General features: G+C 34.9%; 1 protein-coding gene across 2 annotated transcripts; it reads left to right on the top strand.

Moving 5' to 3' along the window:
• Positions 1–65: 65 nt before the first annotated feature.
• LOC134539249 (speckle targeted PIP5K1A-regulated poly(A) polymerase-like) lies at positions 66–21380 on the top strand. Of its 2 annotated transcripts, none has more exons than XM_063381062.1 (7): positions 66–453; positions 1133–1312; positions 1946–2119; positions 5592–5762; positions 9819–9995; positions 16883–17173; positions 19067–21380. In XM_063381062.1, the coding sequence occupies exons 2-7, from the start codon at positions 1138–1140 to the stop codon at positions 20563–20565; spliced, it is 2487 nt and encodes an 828-aa protein (XP_063237132.1). In that variant the 5' UTR covers positions 66–453; positions 1133–1137; the 3' UTR covers positions 20566–21380. The 2 variants fall into 2 exon arrangements, with proteins under 2 accessions (XP_063237132.1, XP_063237133.1); XM_063381063.1 differs by having other exon boundaries at positions 138–453; positions 1950–2119.
• Positions 21381–22449: the final 1069 nt, after the last annotated feature.

The raw sequence follows: 22449 nt of genomic DNA, 5'->3' as shown, positions 1-22449 counted from the left end.
CGTGTGTCTGCCGTTATTTCTAGCGAGGTGGTACTGAAAGTACGGGAATATGTACTGCGGTGGCCATTATTTTAATTTGGAAAGAGGCATAATGATTCTGTTGTTATTGTTGTTGTTGTTTTGATTTCCTGAACGTTAAAATTTCGAAAGTTAACTCGCGCATATAAATTCTGAAAGTTGCTTGGATTGCATGCTAATGTGTTATTTAAAAGCTTTAAAGTAACTTGAGTGTAAGTTATTACAGATATATTATATAATTGTTTATAGCGCTGAAAGTAATGGTGTTTTAGGTTAATTTATACTCGTTGGTGTTTAAGGCGACCACATGAGTTTGTAGCAAAAGTTATGCCAAAGGTGTTAAAAACATTGTACGTTTATCTGGACATGTAGCTAGTCCGTGCTTCATTGTTGTGACCTGTTGTCATGGTGAAATTTGTGTGCTGATAGATGCAGGTAAGGTTACACTTGTTTTCCACAATATTTATTTTAAGAAGTGTAGTTATTAGAATTTGTTAAACCACACTATTTTCCTCGGTGTTTCTGAAATTCCCCAATGCTCTTTTACAATTGTTCTTTAAGAGGGCATAGAGATACTTCAAGTAATTTACCTTTTTAACGAGTGGTTAGATTAGGCTACATATTACAAACACTATTATATTGTAAGAATGGTCAGGTAAGTTTGGACAGTTGGATAGGATAGGTTTAGCTAATTAAAAATACAACATAGTTTGAACGATTGGTTAGGAGGTATTTAACTGTTCCTTATTGCATATCCAGCGTATATCAAAGTATAATTCATACATTCAAAATTAAATATGTTTTTGAATCACAAACATATATAACTGCTTACTCTGTGTTAATATTTTATGTTAAAATACAGTTGGATACATTGTACGGAACAATGGTTTGTTGGGTTAGGTTAGCTACATTAAAAATACTCGGCACATTTTTGAGATAACGACCATCTCTATTTACCTTAAAATAATTTTCGTCCAAAGTGGGAGTCAACTTCCTACTTTTGTTGTCTGAATTGCGGCTTCTGGGTGGTGCTGTTCGTAAAACCATTTGTAATGAATGACGGTTATTTGCATGAGGTGTGACTTTGAAATGCTAAATTAGATATTTGTTTCAGATTGCATGGCTGGCATTGTTGCCAAGCGTACAGAGATGAGATGTGAAGTCTGTAATGTTACTGTTGAGAATGAGTTAAACCTTAATCAACATCTGAAAGGGAAGAAACATGCAGCTATGCTAGCACAAAGTTATGCTTTGAACAAAACAGTCAACTATTGTGCACCGAGTGCAGTGACATGTGAGTAAATATTACCTTTATTAGGTAGTACTGAGGTCACATGTCTATGTTGCAGTTAGTTCAAACATGGTTCATTTCAAATTAGTTTACAATTTACAAACTTGAAAGTTAATATTGTGTGCTTGATCTGATTTGAGGAAATCAATTAACAAGATTAGCATACTCTAGCATAGCAATTATCTCATTAATTTTTGTTAAAAAAAAAAAAATATATTGATTTTTGAAGTCAAGTTGATAATTTATCACCCTAAGCATTTAGCCTACTGTTCGAAAACATATTGTAATGTATGAACCAGATGACTTAAACATAAAGCCTCAAATTTCATGGGTTTTGTTTTTGGAATATATAAATTGAAAATTTTAAGAATATTTTTGTTGGTATGAAAAATTAATGAGACAGATTTTCTTGTAGATTTTAAAGATACCAGTAAAAAAAATTGAATGACTTAATTAATTTAAAAGTGGGCGAAAGGTATTTGGTTTTGAACATTAAATTGACCAGCTGGTGTGGTGTTCGAGTGAAATGCCAGCAGATTTTCTCATGCCATTCAATGACTCAATGTTATTTACATAAGGAAATACCTTAATTTTACGCTATTTAAGAGTTGACATTGATGTACCTGTTTGTTTCAGATAGCCTGGTTGACAAAGCTGTCAAACAGAAAGAAAATAAATGTGAAATTTGCAATGTTACTGTGGAGAAAGAATTCAGCTTAAAGCAACATCTGGCAGGAAAGAAACACGCAGCTATGGTTATGCAGAGAAAAGCAGCAAACAAAACAGTACACGAAGAGAGTTTAGCGACAGGTTTGTATTTGTTAACAGTCATTTATACTTTCTGTAGTCATACATGTGTTGTAATTAGATCAATGGCCTGAAGACCAGTGAAATAATTAGTTTATGACAGGGTTTAATTTCATTTTGAGATTTTGTGAAGACTATTGGAGAATTTCCTCATTTTAATTTAAAATGTATAATCGTAAAATTGCAAAATAAATATAATTAATGTTGAGGTGTATGTGTGCACACCAAATGATCAAATGTTTTTCTACCTTATAAAAAAATAATTCAGTTTCAAAAGTTAAGTTTTATTATATTTTAACATAAATAACATAGAATGTTTGTACGTACATTACAAGTGCACACAAAAGTACAAAAAACAGACTGATTACAGTCACTAGACTGTGTGCATACATATCAATACACTTAGACAATTTTATGCACTTCGGAAACTCCCAGGTAGTTTAGTAATTTAGACTACACATGTTCAAAAGAAGAAAATATTCTTTCAATGGATGCACAACTTGCTGGGCATCTAAGCAAATCTCTTATGGTTTATATATAAAAAAATGCCCATTAGGTGCTTTTCTTCTCATGTTCTTAGTACTTTTTTTCATACTACAGAAAGCAAACTCAAACTCATATTCACATTTCATTCCACAATGAGTTGACAATTTTTGGCAGGGTTACATTTTCTCTTTGACAGCTTAAATTTTGATAAAACTAAATAATTGGTCAACAAAGAAAATTTTGAATGAAATGGAGGAATAAACAATAATGTTAAACAATTAAAAATATAATTATATACCCTTTAGAAATCACATATAATATATTATATTAATATTATAAATTATATGTATGAATATTATATATGTATTCAGTCAAAACACATAACTAGAGACCGGAAAAATTCGCGAATTCATTTTGCGATATGCTAAAATACAAATAGTTATACCTCAGTGCTGTCTCTGCTATTTGCTTGCAACTCACCTGGATGACTCTGGGCTAATTAGAAACACCAAACCAAAGCTTTATCGAATCACAGGCTGCTACGTTGGGACGTCTCACAAGACAGCAGCCAATGAGTGGGTGACATTTGACCGAGTGTACGTATAACTATGGAGTTCATCCTGGAGGTCATTGAACCCGCGAATTTTTCCGGTCCCTACACATAACACAACTGTAACATCAAATGTTTGGGAATTCCCTTGTAGTCCTGTAGGTGATTCCTCTTGTGGTCACCAGGGAATTCCCTTGAAGCTACCAGGGACTCCCCTTGCAGCACCTGGGAATATTCAGATAGGGACTACCCATTCAGATTTCCCAATGTTTCCCAATTTCAGAACCAGTTACGAATTATATCTCATATTTAGAGACCAACAAAACATATTTGTTAATTGAGCGTGCAGTCCTTAGAAAATGTAATAAATTTACATTTTCAAAAAAAATTCTAGAAATGGTTACAGGTAAAAATACACTATCCAACAAAGTGCGTGCTATTAACGAAAGTTAGGACTACAAACTGACAAATTTTCAGATTTATATGAAATGGGGTTTTTCAGTAATTGTCAATCAAAAATGGCACTTTTGTCAAATTTTGCAAAATTTAAAGTTATATGTTAATAATTCCGTGCATCATATAATTAAGAACAATTTCTTCTGTAAATTCAAAAAGTTTTAAAACTTTTGTAAAATTTTTGAATTTTTATTTCCTTTAAAGATATTGTCATGGGGCTCATTGGAACTATACCACTCTAAAGTTCAATATAATAGCTACAAAATAAAATTTAAAAAATCAATGAAATCCATTAAATAGTTTTGAAATGCAGCTTGCAATTTGAAAAACGTGCTTTTTTTCCGCCTTTTTTGATTTTGAACCAACTTCAAAAGACTATAACATGGGTAAAAGAATTTTTGGTGCAAAATACTTTTGCACACTTCTTGTCTCCTCTGGTTGTAATTGCTGTAATTTTTTAAAGCAAATCTGTGATGGTGACCTGACACATTTTCTTGCTAACTGAGGTGGAATGGCTCACTGTTTAAAAAAGTCTCTGATATTAAGTTGCATCCGGTATTCAGATCGCTACTAGGGAAATGTAACCCGCTAGAAGACAGGAAACATGGTACTGACATGAAAACCGATAGCAACGGTGAACTCTGAGCGAACTGAAAATGCTGGTGGCGCAGTAACGCGACCTGGCTGCCAAGGTCAACAGCAGGAGCACACCTGAAAAAATCTGAACATGAGTTGGCTCAATTGGTGTCTGAATACAGGATGTACTGAAATATGATTTGCCGGATTAAAAGACTTACTGTACTGTATTGATATTTTATCTACGTGATGCACTGTAACCCTACCACGCATAAAATATAATACTTTTTTGACGCAACAACGTCTAATAAAACGATGAACGCCGGCTGCACGGACGAAAAAGTGTCCCGTAAGGCACATTGTCCCATTATGCTGTGACCCGTTACACTCATTGTACGCTTGCGCCGCATCTATCTCTCTTCCCCCTCGATTGGAACAACAATCGATTTGACTTTTTCAAGGCACATTTAACTTGAAACACTCCCATTCGTTTCCTACTTTTCCTATCATCGTCCTATCCTTAACAGAATAACACAGATTGGAAGAAGTTAAATAGCAAACATGTATAAAAGTTATAGTTAAAATAATAAACATATTTGAATTAATGAGTGCAAATAAAAGTAAATTTATCAATTAAATTGTAGATTTCATTTCACTCCTTCGTTGTATCCATACAAAATAGTGATAATTCAATAAAAATGATTCAATTTTATTCATAAAAGTATGCAATAATTTCATCAATGTTTTGGTATGACGTCACGTTAAACTATCGTCCGTAAACCGACTTTACAGACAACCAATTTTTTTTTTTAATTTACACTTTAGGCGCATTATGAAAAAAATGATGACAGTGGATTTTTTACACAGAATTGAAATTTATGTACATACACATAAAAATTATACATGTGCTTTAAGTGACTTTTGAATACCGATCCATATAATTATAAAAATTTATGTTCTGTGAATATTAGTAATAGAAATTGTGTTTATAAACATTTTCAATTTAATTTATATAAGTGAGGTTATGTTTCCATATGCATAATTTATTTGCATTATAGGTTATTACATTATATAATAAATAATTAAGAGTATCTCAATTATTGTACAAATTAAATACTTTATATTAATATTAAACACCAAGTAATTATTAAAATTGTTAATTTGATGAATTTATATTTTACTAACCGTTTTATAATAGCACTCCAATCGTATTGTTTTATTTCTGTCAATTATTTGCTTGCAAAATTAAAGTTAGTTTTTTTACTACGCCAAGTAAGTGTAACTTCTAACCCGCTGACCCATATTTTCCAATCAGTGATGACTAATTACATTTTTGTTCCCCAGGGAGTGTGCTGTTGTTGAAGATGAATGTTAGGTATCCTAAGAAACCAATTTTGTTTGTTCCAGACAGCATGGCTGAGAAGGCTAACAGCTGTGCTAAAAGGAGCTGTGAATCAAGTCCAGTTAAAGATGATAATGAAACTAATGTAAAACATCTGGAAGGAACTGAACGTCCCGATATGGTCCTGCAACCTGATGCTGCAAACAGAACAGCAGATGAACAGAGTTCAGTGACAGGTTTGTCCATGCTTCAATTGTTACGTACTGTGTGTAAATATTGTGGCTAGTGTAATGAAATATAGCTAGAGACGGGAAAAATTCGCGAATTCACTTCGCGACAGGCTAAAATACAAATAGTTATACCTCAGTGCTGCCTCTGCTATTGGCTCACAACTCACCTGGATGACGCTGGGCCAATGAGAAACACCCGACCAAAGCTTTATAAGAATCACAGGCTGCTACGTTGGGACGTCTCACAAGACAGCAGCCAATGAGTGGGTGGCATTGGACCGAGTGTACGTAGAACTATGGAGTTCATCCTGGAGGTTATTGAACCCGCAAATTTTTCCGGTCCCTAAATATAGCCAACTTAGCGTATGACTTCTGTGTCACTTTTTTATTCTTTCAAGTGCATATTAATTCATTAGCCCATTTTAAGGGGTCTGCCTAGGCAGGAATGTACCTATTTGTGTCAGTGAGGCGGGATGATAGTGCGACGCTCTGAGTTGGCGCGCAGACTTCTCGTCGTGCATAGGGTAACTGTGAGATTTGAGTGGTAACCATTACATCATCTGGCTTGGAAATGAAGTTAAAGATGTAATGCAGATCCCTTGAGTGATTCCAATAATCTGCACCTGATGTTTCATGCTTAAAAATTATTCTGAAAACATACATTTCAGGCATTATCTCTCTGTTAAAATTATAGTTAACAAATGAAATGCTGTCATTCGCCCTCAGCATATTATTAAATGCTTTTCGTAAATGTTCTCCACTTGGATATCTGGAATAGTTTTCTGAAGATTTGCACACCTTATGTGTGTCCAGGTAGGCACCTTAATGCATACTTGTATAAATTAAATAAATTTTAGTACGTAATTGAATTTCCTGCTGAAAATAATAAGCCCATAAACCTATACCATGTGTTTTCTCTTATCTTTATTGCTTACTACTATAGCCAGATTTGATATTAATGTTCACTTTCATGCACATTTTACACACTGTAAATCAGTTATAGTTTAAAGACATGGATGATTTTGATACTCAATATTTCTATGTTGCAAATGTTTTATTTTCTTTAAAGTAGGCCCTTAACTTATTTTGTAACATTTGCTCATGGTACTGTGTGAAGTAGTTTTATGGCATTGTTGAGCATCTGGGGAGACTATTGATATTTTAAATTGGAAATTTTATGTTTAATGTTGTTAAATTCAGTGTTGTAGTTCATTCAGCATAATATTAATTTGTTCTTAATTTTTCTAATATTATTGGCATTTTTAATAGTGTGTTATAAATTGTATTTTTAGACCTAGTCAGCTGTTTTGTGTAGGGTCATCTCTTTATGCAGGTGATGGGATGCTAGTCTTTATTGTTTACCATTTTTACCAGTTTTGTGTCGGAGCTGAGACACTAGTGCTTTTTTTTTTTTTCGGGGTGGGAATAAGTGCTGCTTCCTCCGGGAACATGGTCCGTTGAAATAGCGTGGCATGCTTAGTACACCTGTTGTGTAACGAGCTACTCGAGTCCAGTGGTTGTAGGGAGGGGGCAGTCTGTCCCGGGAGTCGCAGGATGGGCAGACAAGTTTTTTTTAGACTACAAAAAATGTAAAATTGAAGGTGAATAGAAAACAAAATTTATACAATACTTACTAACATATTTTGTTTTGTTTTGATGTGCTCCTTATCTATGATCATGTTTTTTTCTATGCAGATCTTTATTGCTCAGTTTCCAGTGAGTTCGTGCGGCATGCTTGCGTGGAGGCTGTGGAGAATGGAGGAATCCTTGTAGGGGAGGAGGGGGGGTGTAGACGCACGCTCGGACTAGACCGTGTAGTGGTAGGCTGTGTGGAGTTCCAGGCATCGAGCTACACAGAACCATTTGTCCCGTGCGTGTGTTTCACTGGAATTGCTTCTCACAATTTAATCCGATTTTTAACTTGGTTTTATTATCACCAGCATGTCTAAAAACATCCATCAGGATCTGAAAACGGAAAGAGAGCTCGAGCAAGGGGAAAGTAAGCTCGAAAATGTTTGTCATTTAATTTTACATATAATTTACACGTATGCAAAAAAATAATTATGCCTGGTACGTTTATTGCTGTTAGGAAGGAAAAAAGTGGGCGAGAAGGGGAATATTATCTCAATTTCTGCTCAGAAAGCCTTGATCCCTTCCTGCGTTAGGAATATAATTGTTTCGTGGCGATACAAGTTTAATCAAGTTGGTTACCCATTGGCATCATAGACATCATTCGACTGTACGGTCTCCCCAGGGGCTCAGAGAATTTCAACTTTGGTATTTATATTCCAGTTTTGTTCATTGTGGCAAGTTTTTTTTACATGACTTAGGAATTGATATTTCTAAAATACAAGGCAGTTTTTTGGACATTTATTAGCCTAGTCTAAACAATGGTCTGAGGTTTGAAAGATTCTCAATTAATATTAGCCTGAAAAATGTATTGTTTTCTGTTTAAAATTAAGTTAGTTTGCATTGCAGATTAAGATATCTATTAAAAGTGTAAATTAGTTGTGTGCATAAATTTTTAAGTGAAAATTTAGTTCATTATTTTGTTTTAAATCATATTCTAGGTAGAGCATGTTTTAATTTGTATATTTTTATTTGATTTTTTGAAAACGGTACGATTTATCTTGAAGATATCATTGAGAATAAATTTGTTATTTTTAGTGATGGATAGAAACTAAATTTTCTAGAATCCGAATTTTGTATTTGAATCCCAAAGAGTACCTACAATTTACCCCACGTAATCAAATCAAAGTGTCAAGGATAAAAAAAAATATAAGCAATAATTGTGTTAAAACATTAAACTCTTTCAATGTTTGTTTCACAAGTATTACAGAATATATACTTATTGTAATTTTATTTATATAATTACACCATTCCGGTTCACACGAATGCAATCTACTAATATGGCATTATTTAAATTTAATAAGTAAGTACTTATAAGTATCACGTTCTCATGTCCGGTACATACTAACACATACTGCCCATAACTATATAATTTCTTTGTAAATAATATTGACAGATTTTTTTCTCATGAGAGAACTCAAATCAATTTTGTTTAAAAGTCACATGTAAAAGGGCTACATATGGTTTTCTGTAGGCCTTTTAAGACCTAAAATTCTGTAGTACATTAATTTGATGTATCAGTCAGGGTAAGCCACATAAGCATTACAAACATAAACCTTCAAGAAATTCTCTAAATGGTGTTGAAAACTGCATCGAAATCCATTGTATAGTCTAGAAGGAAGTGAACAGTCAGGTTCGAATAGCAACTTTGTTTTATACTGTTTTGAGGTATTACGTGCACAATATATTGTATTGGGGAATGGTAATAGGTTAGAAATGAAGAGAAAATAGTAAACTTCAGATTTGTCAGTGTTTAATTTTTTGAATTTGCATTTCCTCTAATAATTTTTCTTCAAATCTTTCATTTTGAATCTCAATTCATTCAGATACTAGTGATTCAAGGATTTTACCGGGTCCACCCCTAACATGTACACGTTAGGATATAAGCAGTTTCTTTCTGTGTAAAAATTTTTTCCCTGAGATGCTAAATGACAAACGTCAACACGTAGTCATTATCTAAAAATTGGTATTGGTTAAATTTCTGAATTTTCGTCTCCCAAATATTTTTTCCTAGAATATTGAATCTTTTGAATAATGAGAATTTGATGGTATATGAAATTTGTTTGGCCTACCCCCAGTTATCTTGCATGCAGTAATGCAGAGTGTGTTGGTTTAGTTTTTTTTTTTTTAATTTTTTTTTATTCGTCACTAACCCCCACACATTCTGCAACATACGACTGCTAAGACATTATAACCAATTTTTGTTCATTTATTTTGCATGTAGCATATGCTACAGGAATATTATTAAAATAATAACAGATTTTTTTTGTTCAGAGAACATTGTTGGTTTTTTTATTGTTAACATTAGTTGACACTCTATGTGTTTACTATCAGTAGTAAGATTGATTAGTGCTTGTAGTATTGAGTTTATTTTGGGATGTTGAAGTGTTGCAGTTATTGAAATTTTTTAAGGATACAGTTTGTGTGTTCCAGATGGCATAGCTGACAAAACTACCAGGCGTGCAGCAGCATTTATATGTGAAATATGCCACGTTAATGTTGCCGGTGAATTTAACTTGAAACAACATCTGGAAGGAAAGAAGCATGCTGCTATGGTCAGGAAACTAAATGCTGGAAACATTAACTTAGAATTTCATAGTTTTTTGACAGGTTTGTATTCCTACTATCATTAAACACTTTTGTAACTGTCTGTTGTTAATTGGGCTTTGGGCTGAATACCATTGGTCATTGGTGTAAACACAATTCCATTCGGTTTTAGTTGGTGTATAAGAAACCTAGGCGAAGATCATTTATGTGAAGGTGCTGTTACTATTTGTGTTTTTGTTAAATTCTTATGTCGTGGCTTTTCCGTGTATAAAATAACATTCCAAAAATACTTTTTCCAACATTAAAGACATTCCTCTATGTACCTTAAAAACAGCGTTTCTAAATTCCCTAATGATGTCTGAGAAATTACAGTTTATAGTTTACTTTAGGTAGCCTATGCAGTGAAGCAACCGTCACCATGCCGTGTGACATTTCTCAACCAGCATGGATAGTTTTGTGGTGGAAAACATTTTTATCTACATGTGTGTGTGTTGAGTCGCTTGCCAGCTAGCAGATGTGAGATAGTTAACGCTAGTGATTTTGGTTGCGGTGCTGAGAAACTTTTATGTACAGTAGAGTCCCGCTAATCTGGATTAAATGGGACCATACCCTGACCGGATTAAATGGAATTTGCATTGAATGTACATAATAGTTTTAGATGGGTAAAATTACTAAAAATCTATGTTTTTTAAAGTTATACGTATTTAGGCACCTTATGAAATAAATTTTAGAGTGAATATTGATGATGCGTGCACCATGCAACAAAATTTTCACAGAATTAAAAGAAAGACTGCAGTACATACAAATTAAAATTATATGTGTGCTTTTAAATATTATTATTTAGTGATTGATATTGAATACTGGGCCATATCATTAAAAACTATTTTTATAGTGAATATTAGAGACAGAAATTGTGTTTTTTTTTTTTTTTTTTTTTTTTAAACTTTTTTGAGTGTGTTTACACACATGCAAGTGAGGTTGCGTTCTTATTTGTATAATTTATGTGCATTATAAATTATTACATTATTTAATAAATGATTAAAATTAATAAATTACAATAAACATTTGGAATAAATTATTCATTTTTTTTATCAATTAAATTTTATCTCAATTATTTTACTAAAATAAATAATTTATTTATGCACATGTTTATATTAATATTGAGTTTTATATAAAAAAAATTTAATTTAATTTTATTGAATAGATACTTTACCAACCTTAATTATAATATAATTCCACTCCTGCCATTATTTTATGTCTATTAACTATTTGCATGCAAAATTAAAGTTGGTTATTTATTACGCCAAGTAAGAATAACTTCTAAGATGCGTACATAAACTTGCACCAATTTTTTAAAATTTCATAAATAAAAATGCTCCTACATCTATTTTTGGTTGTAATGCTACTGTATTCATAGACCTACCAGACCTGCCAACTTGTACGATTCTCCCGTAATTTGTACGGGTAATTGCAATTCTTACGTTTTTACGGGGAGCGGCATTAATTTTACGCATTACGTTTCTGCTGGCCTGAAATTATACATTGACTCACGGGCTAGCGTTTTCAATCTCGTGCCATAGAATAGTGTACTTGCATCAATAAATACCATATGTACAGTTTTTGTACCGTATTTTTGTTAGAACAGTGCCGTAAATGTCACGTACAATACCACAGTTTTGTAACGGTTTTTATGGCAAGAAGAAAGGTAGTACCGATTTTAACGTGCTGCAAGATTGTTTTAACCGCATTTTGTGGTACATGTACTGTAGTTTACAGTACAGAATACCATATATTTGCACTGACCCGGCGATATTTTTTGCCGCGCTTCCACAGTACTGCCGTTGCCTACGAGATTGGGAAGGCCTTCGCATCGCTGCGGTTTTCGCATGTAAAAGTGTCGATACAACTGTAGTTCCAAAAACACCGCAAGATGGCAGGGTTTTACGCTGTCGTATATGGGAGTTATCTTCAAAATTTGTAAATTTTAACATAAAAAACAAACTAGCGCGGCAATTAGTTGGGTGTTTACATTTAAAAAAATGTGTATGTACTTTGACATTTACATATAAAATATATAATAAAATAAGCATCATAATAATGAATTACAAATTCTACTCACCAATTTTTTCTTGTTGATGTGACGAATACCATGAAAATTCCTTCTTGCAGTTTAAAACATTACAACAATTACCCGACAAAAAATATTCACAGACCCGAGAAATATAGTTACCTATACTATTAACAGTTTCAGTAACTTTCTGCATAAAGGTTTACTGTTGAACTGTTTCGCGCGATAAAATTTGTCTGTACATCTCATCGCAATGTTGCTCAACAATGGATTTAGCAGCTTCGTCAACAACAAGCACAGTTTCTTATTGTCACATTTCTAACACTTAAGAGTGTCAATAAATCTTGTCTTACAATATTGTGTGAGCGATTCTCGTACACCTTTGCTCGGCAAAAATTTTAATGCACTTTTACAAAATTCCACAATGATCATCACAAGAAACCAAACGAAGCCTGAGCATATCTCAAGCCACTTCTGTCTTGATTATGGATTAGCATATTTAACGGTGAATTACTGGATACTGTGGCTAGCAAGTCGATGCAGTGAATGCAGTTGGTGTTCTCCTCGGCAACTCTTACGAGATAGTCACAAACAAAGGCAACTGATGCAGTTTTCATTGTTGCTGGACAGGCTGCAAAGAAAATTTCGCCAAATGTAAAAATGAAAAACAACTTTACTCGCTAATAATTAAGATTGGGTATCAATACTTACTGTTCAATGGACGATTCAGGATTTCCAGCACAGAATTTGGTAGAACATCAGTCGAATGGGAAGAGTTGGGCTTTGCATGGCATTGTTTTGAAGATGAAAAGCTTGAATCACTCTCCACATTTGTATACATTGATGCTCGTATAATACCAGTGCGTAGGGTTGTTTGTATTGCATGCAAACATGACCGAGCATCCATAGCATCATTAAAACCTCCAAGTTGCCTTAGATGACTGAAGAACAATTCAATTTCGTCACTCAAAAAGTTTCTAGTTAAGACATAGTGAAAACCATTGTCCAGCAAATATGTTATGCAGGCAACTGTTGATTTTGTAGTGATTACAAGTGCTTCATAGGTCTCTGAGCTGAAGGTTTCGTTTCGGTTTCGACCAAGTTGTTGAATATAAGCTACATAAGGCAGGAATGTTTGTGTAAGCCACTGAAGACGTTCATCACTCACGGAAAAGAAGTGCAGTTGGTCCATATTCCTTGATCTACAGGATTGTGTTCTGTTGCAAACATAATGAATGTCAAACCACTTTCTCACTATTTTCATGAAGTGAACTGTTGCCTGTAGACTGTCTTTGTCGGGAAAGTGTTCACTTGAAAGTGTGCTGCATGTCTCAAGTGCAGCAGTCACTGGTTCAGAAAATAACAGTTTTGCTCGTTTTACATTCATTTTTTCCAAATTTGAAGGATATACCATCTTCCGAGACAAATTCCGAATAGGGGTAAACACAGAGTTTTTATGTAACTTATATAAAGTTTGTACATGCTTTCCTGTTATCTGAGTCCCATTTAGCCTGAATGTCCTCTACAGAAACTGTGTCCTGATATTTTTTATTATGTGACTCTGGTCAAAGCTAAGGAATATTTTTCTTGTCTTGTCTGTAGGATGATTTATCACTGATGTGACAGGCCCTTCACATAATTTCTCATTCATTGCCACATTTACAATGGAATTATCAGTAAAAATTCTCAGCACACAAAATCCCACTTTTTCAATGGCTTCTATTACTTGCAGAGTTTTTGTGTACAGTTGCGAGCCATCTAAATTCTTGCAAAAGAAAAATGCAACAGGAATTCGTATCTTGGCAGAAATTCCTCTAAAAATGAAACATAGAAGTCTATTTGCCAATTAATCACCATTGTCCATTTTCTCGTCTGATAATTCGTTCCAACCATGAAACTGATCAAGCTGCCTATCGTATAACAACTTGGGCTGAATTGACATCTCATCAATAATGAGTGAACCAATCCGTTCTTGATCTGTGCTTAGTGCCTCAAATTCTGTTATCATCGTCTCTGTATGATTTCATCAGTGATTCCTGTTTGACCAGAACAATTCCCTACATATTTTTTTATGGTGGATTTGTGTGGCAAGTGTAATATGTTCATTTCTCTTGCAAAGTTGTAACCTTTCGGTGAAAACATTTCCCAAAGAGAGGAAATTTTTAATGTCTCTTCTGAATATGGCAATTTTCCTTTACCAAACATCCGCAGTTGCTCCAATATAAATTTCGCTTTCAAACTATTAGCATTTATAGCTGCGATTAAATTGGAATACAATTTTTCAGCATGGGAAACTTTATTTTTTCTTTTAACTGTCTTCCTATTTCTTTATTTTTTGCTCGTAATTTGGTGATTATTTTATTCTTTTTTACAATGATGTGTGACGAATATTTCTTTGCAACCACTTTATGTGAACATCGACGTTTGATTTTGTCTAGATCAATTTGAACTGAAACAGAATTTGCATTAAAATTCGCATCGCTATCTGCAATGTCTGAGTTACAGCACTGTTCTGTAATAGTACTTCTTTGTTGAGGGAATGCACAATCGTGTGTCCTCTTTTTGGGAAGTTTACGGGCTTGTTTTTTATTTTCAACCATGTATGATGGATACCCAGGGAAAATAGTAGGAACAGAATTCGCAAGTAGTCTCTTGTTTTTAGTAGAAATACGAAAGCATTCATTACTAAAATGTTTGCTGCAGACAACTGACCTAGCTGAAGGCTGCCATTTATCACTGCTATCAGGACTTTCCTGTCGTGAAATGACTTTAAGCCATTTGTCACGCAAATCACAATTTGTTGGAAACTGATGAAATGAAATGCCAGTCACCTGTGAGGAATCACTTTTGCAAAATGGTATACATCAATACACCATCTTAAAATATAAATAAATAAGTAAATGTATGTCTTTATACAGTGTGCAGCGATTCTAAAGAGTTTTAAACATCAAAATCATTAAATCCATAGCCAAACGAACTAGAACAGCGTTTATAATGCAATGTTTTCATCATTTTGCACCATTATATCAAATAACTCTTTAGAATATTATATTACCAAAGTACATGCAAAATAGTCGAATTCATTAATTTCTCGCAACTTATAACCGGTAAAGTCCACTTTCTTGCACACGGCTAACAAATAAAGTCCAGGAAAATGTTCTTTCATCAACAATTCGACATTTCATGTCATAAGCCATGTGTTAATTTACAGTGTAAACACCTGCGCTCTAGCGGCGTTGAGCGAACTACATTCAATGTTCCACCTGGAAATCATTGATGCGAAGGCCTTCCCAATCTCGTAGGCAACGGTACTGCGCTGTGGTGAATACTTTAGAAATTGTTAGACTCAGACATCAGACATCGTAATTGTATACTGGACAGTTGTATATGCGACAATGTGACGTCATTCATTCACATTAAGATAGTAACCTTTATCTATGGGATAAGGACACGGACCGCCCAGAGGCCACAGGTTCGGACTTTTGTAGATGGGCCCGTCGTGTGCGAGATTGCAGGTTATGTCCACGCGTGTAGTGTTGTGTTTGATAACAAATAGTGGTTTGGTTTACATCAATTAAAAACTATAGTGGTTCAGTTAAAGCAAAATATTTACGATACAGCTATGTTTGGGAGTGTATTTTGAGTTTCACATACATTTCGTTGTGTAGTGAAGCAAGAATGAAATAAAGTTGTTTGAGTCAAGGCGTCGATTATTTTTCTTTTTTGTTGCATAAATATAGTACTTATGTGCCAACAAAAGGTATAAAATGTGTGATAAAAAGAAACAATACGATCAAATGTTTAGATCGGCATACTCTACACAGTTTTCATGTATCTATCCTGAAGTCTGAGAAAGGTGAGAAGCATGCGTTTTGTTCTGTCTGTCGCTGTGATATTAATATTTCTCATGGGGGCAAAAATGATATCACTATCCATATCAAGTGTGCGAAACATGTAAGTAATTTCAAATACCAACAGGAAAATAAAAAGATATAACCCTTACATACTGTTGAAAATGAGGTTATTCAGGCTGAGTGTTTGTTCACTGGTTTAATAGTGGAACGCAACATACCCTTCAGTGTTGCAGATCATGTTGGCCCACTGCTTAGAAAAATGTTTCCTAAGTGTGATGTGGCTAAGCAATATAGCTGTGGTAGAACTAAGACAAATGCCATTGTTAATGAAATGGCTTTAGATGCAGTTTCTAATATTGTTGACTGTTTGCAAACTGGGCCATTTTGCCTTTCACAGATTCTTGTTCCAAACTTTATCCCCTCGTGGTGACATATTTTGTTAAGGTTTTACAAGTGTTTGCAGTGGCATAATTTTAACTTGAGTGTGGCAAAATTCAGGGGGGAAAAATAACAAACATCATCCAAAAGATTGGTTTTCAAGAATTTTTAAAAGAAAAAGTGAATTTTATGTTCAGCTTAAGAAAATTAAGTTTTGAAGATTATTTTTCATCTTGTTTGTTTAAATTACGGAGAATAGCATTGCATGATACGTGATGTTTTTGTGTAATTATGTGTATAACACATGTTTCCCACTTATTTATGGTGAACAACTGGTGTATGTATATAACTGACATGAAATGCCGCGACCTATTTACGCACTTTTCGGAAAATTTTAAAATCTTACTGATAAGCAACTTTACAAGTTGGCAGGTCTGACCTACGTTTTTTTTTTACCTACAAAATGATTTTGGATGAACAAAAAAAATTCTGTTATTTTTTTGTTTACTCCTGTCCAGATTAACCGATTTGCGAACAAGTGGTATTTGGATAAGTTTCACTCTACTGTATTAGAAAATTACTTTCTATCTTCTCCACGTTTTCTCCTTTCCCATGTATGCATCTCAAAACCAGTGATGTGTTTATTTTAGGACCAGGTGATACAACTGCAGACAGTCCACCCGATGAAGAAAGTTCATGTCACCAAGACTGCCTCGCGGAGTGCGACCCCAGCATTGAAGATTTCGACTCCCAGGTGATCCAGTTCATGGTCAGGTTCGAGATCCCGGAACACGTGAGGCACGCTACCTGCGCGAAGCTGTGCCGGGACATCGACGAGTGTCTGCGGGGCACGTACCCGAGGGGCAGGGCTGTCCCGTTTGGCTCGGTCGTCACTGGCTTGGCCAACCTGCAGAGTGACATTGACGTGTATTTCACTGCAGGTAGGTTGTCGAAAGCTCAAGTGAAAAAAACAATAAATATTACCCAAACTCACTCTCATAAAGTGATGAATTTATATAAAATAATTTTTAGGGGTCCTGCAGATGCATAAAACTCAGGGAATTTGAAAAATCCCTTCAAAACCTAATAATAATAAAAAAAACCTTGGAAATTGACCAAATGTCAGTTACCAAACTGAATATTAATTTTTAATATTAGTGTGATCCTTTAATATCTTAAAAACCAGTCTGTATTTTAATCAAAAATTTATTTGTAGTTAAAAAAAACCTACCTTTTTCACAAGAGAACAATCAGTGATTCAACTGTATTAGTTTAAGCATGATCAAATGTCGGCTTGTCACTGAGGTATTGTTACAATGTTTGTTTAACTATAGTGGTTTCATAATACAGTCTGGCAATGTTGGTTGTTATAGCATTGATGGAAATTATGTCAGTGTAAATGGTGTATTGTGTGGGACAAGATTTTATAGCCAGTTTTGTGTTAGGTGTGTTCGAAATGTGTTTCAGTAAGTATTTGTAGTTTAATATAAGCGAATGTTACAAGATAACATTGATTAAAGAGACAGGGGGAAAAAAATGTATGGTTAAACAGGGAAAATTTAGGGAAATGGTCTAGAGTAAGAGAGTTGGAACCCTAAGTTGGATTCTGTTTTGAACTGTTCTTTCATATGTACAATATACTTAATAGGTCCTGCAATAACGTAATATATCTTGAAACTTTAACATCTTTTAAACAGTATTGTTAAAATAACAGTTTGCCTTAAGAATAACATTAACTGCAGTAACCCTATACAACTATTTGCAAACTGTTCATTATGTAAGAGAATGTGTCACTTCTGTTTGTTAACTCTCACTCCTAAAAATAACCTTTTTTGCCAAGTGATCGAGTCTTCTGATGGTGGACAGAGCATAAATTGCACTAGTCAACTTTTTATTTTTATTTACAGTTTCATTATTTGAGCCAAAAATGTACTAGTAAAATAAACTATTGGCAGAAATTATCTCAGAAAACAAATGAAGACAACAATTTTGGAGCAGTCTGCATCATTGGAGTTTTAAGTTACATTGTTCTATTGTTTCCTCCCAAAACCACAAACTAATGTGTCTGGTCATTTGTTGGCCACTTCTCTAGTTAAGCTTAAGTTTTAAAATCTGGACTTTGCAGCACAACATTTGTGAAGAGGTAGTGGGAAACAGCTTTGATACAAAATAGAGCCAAAGAAACACTATCAATGATGTAGTAGAATTACATAATAGCTTTGACAGTGTTTCAGTCCCTTCATGAAGATTACATGCAAACCCACAACAAAATGTTATATACTAGCATTAAGATGGTCATTAAAGCCTTAAAAAAAAAAATCTGCACACTGCCGTCATCAGTTGGACTCATTGTGATGTTACATTGCGTAAAGCATTTCCTGCTAAACCAATTTCTGTTGATGAGGGAGATTGGCTGGAAGTAGAGTAACATCAGTGGTGTGTGCAGAAATTATTCTTGGGGAGACAGAGAGAGAGGAAAGAAAAGTTGTTACAGATTATTTTACTACTAGTTTAAGTCTTTTGCTCGATCTGGGCTGTTAAGATACAGTACAAATCAAAGAATGCCATATGTCCCCCCCCCCCCCCCCCTTCCTTCAGTATTAAATGGCAATATAGTGAATTATAAACATAATGAATATTATGTTTGGTTTTGTTCTGCTTGTCCTTGTGTTTTAGGGTCATTATGTGAGGGTTGGTACCATCTGATGTGTTGTGCCTGGCTTAATAAAAAAAAAAGGAGAAAGGGTTGGGGGGGGGGGGGGGGCACATGATCAAAAATAAAATTTTTTATAGTCAGTAAGCTTGTTCATACATTATATTTTATTTTGTTCCAGACTATCATAAAACAAGCAGTATGGCGTACGTAACCAGCATTGACAGAAAAACTGAACAGAAGATGGTTAGAAATGTCAGAAGAATTTTGGGAGGCTTATTCCCAGCATATCAGTGCGTGATCACGATACCAGCAGCGAAAGTGGCTTTGGTGAAGTTTTTCCACAGGCAGACCCAAGTGAACTGTGACCTGTCGTTCAAGAACGGGATCGGCGCGTTCAACAGCAGCCTGGTGAAGTTCTACCTGTCGTTTGACTCGAGGATCCAGCCCCTCGTCATGGTGTTGAAGCACTGGGGCCGGCTGTACGAGCTGACCGGGACGGGCCACATAACCAACTACGCCCTCGTGTGGCTTGTGCTGTACTACTTGCAGCAGCTCGACGAGCCCATCGCACCCCCGGTCGCTGCCCTCCAGCGGTGGAACGACCGCAGGCGCTTCGTAGACGGCTGGGACTGCAGCTTCAGCAGCAGCGTGCAGTGGCAAACCACCAACGTCTCTGCGGTCCGGGAGCTGCTGGCCGGTTTCTTCCGGCTGTACGCCCGTTTCGACCGGGAACTCCTTGTGATCTGCCCCCTTCTGGGCCGTGCGTTGCCCAAGAACGTGTTCTGCCACGCCGAGAGTTTGCCTCCGGAGATGGACGCTTTGAAGCAGAAGATGACGGGCGGCAGTACCCAAGGACTGAAAGTAACGTCCAAGTTCTGTGTTCAAGATCCGTTCGTGCTGGAACACAACGTCACGAGCTCGGTGAGCAAGAAGCTCATGGCGAGATTCCAGTCGCTGTGTTCTGCTGCGGAAAAAATTTGTGTATCATCGGAGCAGCGGTTGCAAAATTTGTTTGAAGACTGCTTGATAGTGGAGCAGACTATCGAACAAAATTTGATCGGGATTGAAATATTCAGTTGTCAGAAGTTTGCCGAAAATTTGACCGATGTCTGTTGGAACATCTCTGTTGAAGATTTGAAAAATGTGTGGTACAGTACTGTGTATAGTAGTGTCGTCGACGTATTTGAAAATGTTCTGAAGTGTAAGGTGTGTGACGTAAGTCAAGATGACGAGGGTTCAGAGGCTAAAGTTCGGAAACTTGACTCACAATGCGATGTTTCAAGTAGTGCAAACAAGAGTGAGAATGATTTCAGGAGGACAAGGATTCTTAAGTGCAGTGCATATTTTTGTATTTGGGATGTATACAAAGTTGCCACCAGAGACTTCTTCCAGCCAAAGGCAGAATCCAGTGGAGCAAACTGTATGGCAAAGATGTCTTCAATTGAGAAGCAGAAGGCTATCACCAATTTTACAATGGAAAACTTCAACCAATATTTTGGCAAACCACAACCTGATGAGGCAAATCCAGTTTTGTCGTTCACGTGCCAGATTCTCCCCAAACAAAATCCGATCCATGTTTTGTTGAACTTTACATGTGACAATAGAGATAAGTGTGGTTTTGTTTCCCTTGTGGTTTTCTTGAAAAAGAATTTACCAAAATGGATTCAGGAATGTTAAGTTATTTTAACTTTAATTTTTAAATGTTGATGTGAATTTTAAAATAAACTTTTCATTTGCTATTTTATCTCTGTAGTAATGGTTCATTTCATATTACTAGCACAAATTTATAATGAGAAACAAACACATTCATGATAATTTATAATTAGATATTTTGCATCCATCTGTCAGAAGTGGTCATGGTTGAGTTATGTTGTGTCATTTCATATTCTAGTGTGGTGAGCAATCAAGATTGTGAATAGCCATTAATACACTGTTCAGTCAGAGGTAGAATATTAAAAAATTTAAATTGTGGATATTTACATGCACATATACATATTTTGTTTGTATTGGTTGTTCCAGCATGCTTCGTATTCCACTAACTTCTAATATTGCAATTTATAATCTATCATCATATTAAAATATACTATATTCTTTAAAAATTAAAATTAACGGTCTTCATTAAATCAACATGTCCCAGTTTCTCGATGGAACACAAGGCCATTTCCAGATCAAACTGAATGTTGACAGGTATCTACCCTAATTCTTATTAAGGTTTGCTAACATTGTTAAAATATTCCAAAAATTTTATTCAATTGTGGATGCTTTTGTATTTGTTTCATCACAGTTTACCCTGAATTTTGTTTGTTACTGTGAAATTAATTTCTTGTATGTAACTGTCTCTCTATAAATATATTTATTAATATTGTATGTATGTATATGAGACAGGAAGGTGCAGATACTTCACAACCCACCCACCCCCCCCCCCCCCTTTTTTTTTTTTTTTGTATGAAAATTTGTGCGTGATTTGCAGACCCTTGTAAAATATTAACTGAACAATTTTTAGTAGTTTTATTGATCATAGAAATAATATTTTTGAAAACCCATTATAGCACCTGGATTATTTGTATAGTCAGCCATTGTCTTTGGATACTGGATAGGCTTAACCTTAATTTTGTCAGTTCAAAAAAAAAGGGGGGGGGGGGGGGGGAAAGAGAGAGGAATTATCCAAAAAATATAAAGGTAATCCTAGTTTTTGTTTTTTGCCATAGATTAATATCGCGGGAAGTCAAGAGTTTAAAATGTGACAAACCAAATATGTCTTAAAATTTATTTTGGAATCTATTACTTCTTTACCAGCAGAATAAATTGTTCTCTATTTTTTTTAAAACTTTAAACAGGTAGCCTATTTTAAATCAAATTACACATTTGTGTACATGTTTTTTTGAAATTGAAAATTCACAATTTGTTACTTGTGGGGTGTTAGTTTCTACCTGAAAACTTTATGGATGTTAAAACATTATTTGTTTACTTCTTGTATTATGTATGGTAATACACCAAAGCCTAATACGGATTGTTTGGCTTAAAATCTTTAATTGAATGTAAATTTCTAAGATTTCATTCGACCACCAAAATTCACTAAAGCGCACACACCTAATGCATATTTCATTATGTAAGTGTTGTAGTGTGTTGGTTCAGGGTCACAATTTAAAAGTAACTCGCAGGTTTAGGTACGCATATGCGCAAGTGCTGGTATATTGTTCGTTTGCTTGCAGCACCACTTATGCAAAATGGCAGTTTGCTAAGAGTGAATTTGTAATTTCAGTTCAATATCCTTTTCTGAGCAGCTACCAAGCCTTCATGTATTTTGAAAAACTGGTTCTATGGTAGGTCCTGCTTTAGAAGGTGGTTTTTTTTATTCAAGCGCCTTGTCAAATTCTTACGGCTTTTGGCTTTTTGGGCTCTATATGTTTTGCTCTTTTTTTCTCTGGAACTCATAACAGATTCTCTTTTTTTTCCCAAGTGGAGTTTTGCTAAACTCGCAGGATTAGACTTCGTTTGTTCTTGGTGCTTCCTATCGTATTCTTTCTTTTTTAATTATGCTTCTGAATCAGATAATTTCTT

The sequence above is a fragment of the Bacillus rossius genome, chromosome 15, assembly GCF_032445375.1.
Source record: "Bacillus rossius redtenbacheri isolate Brsri chromosome 15, Brsri_v3, whole genome shotgun sequence".
NCBI classification, from domain to species: domain Eukaryota; kingdom Metazoa; phylum Arthropoda; class Insecta; order Phasmatodea; family Bacillidae; genus Bacillus; species Bacillus rossius.
Note: the sequence above shows the minus strand (reverse complement) of the source record. Positions and strands in the feature narration are given on the sequence as shown.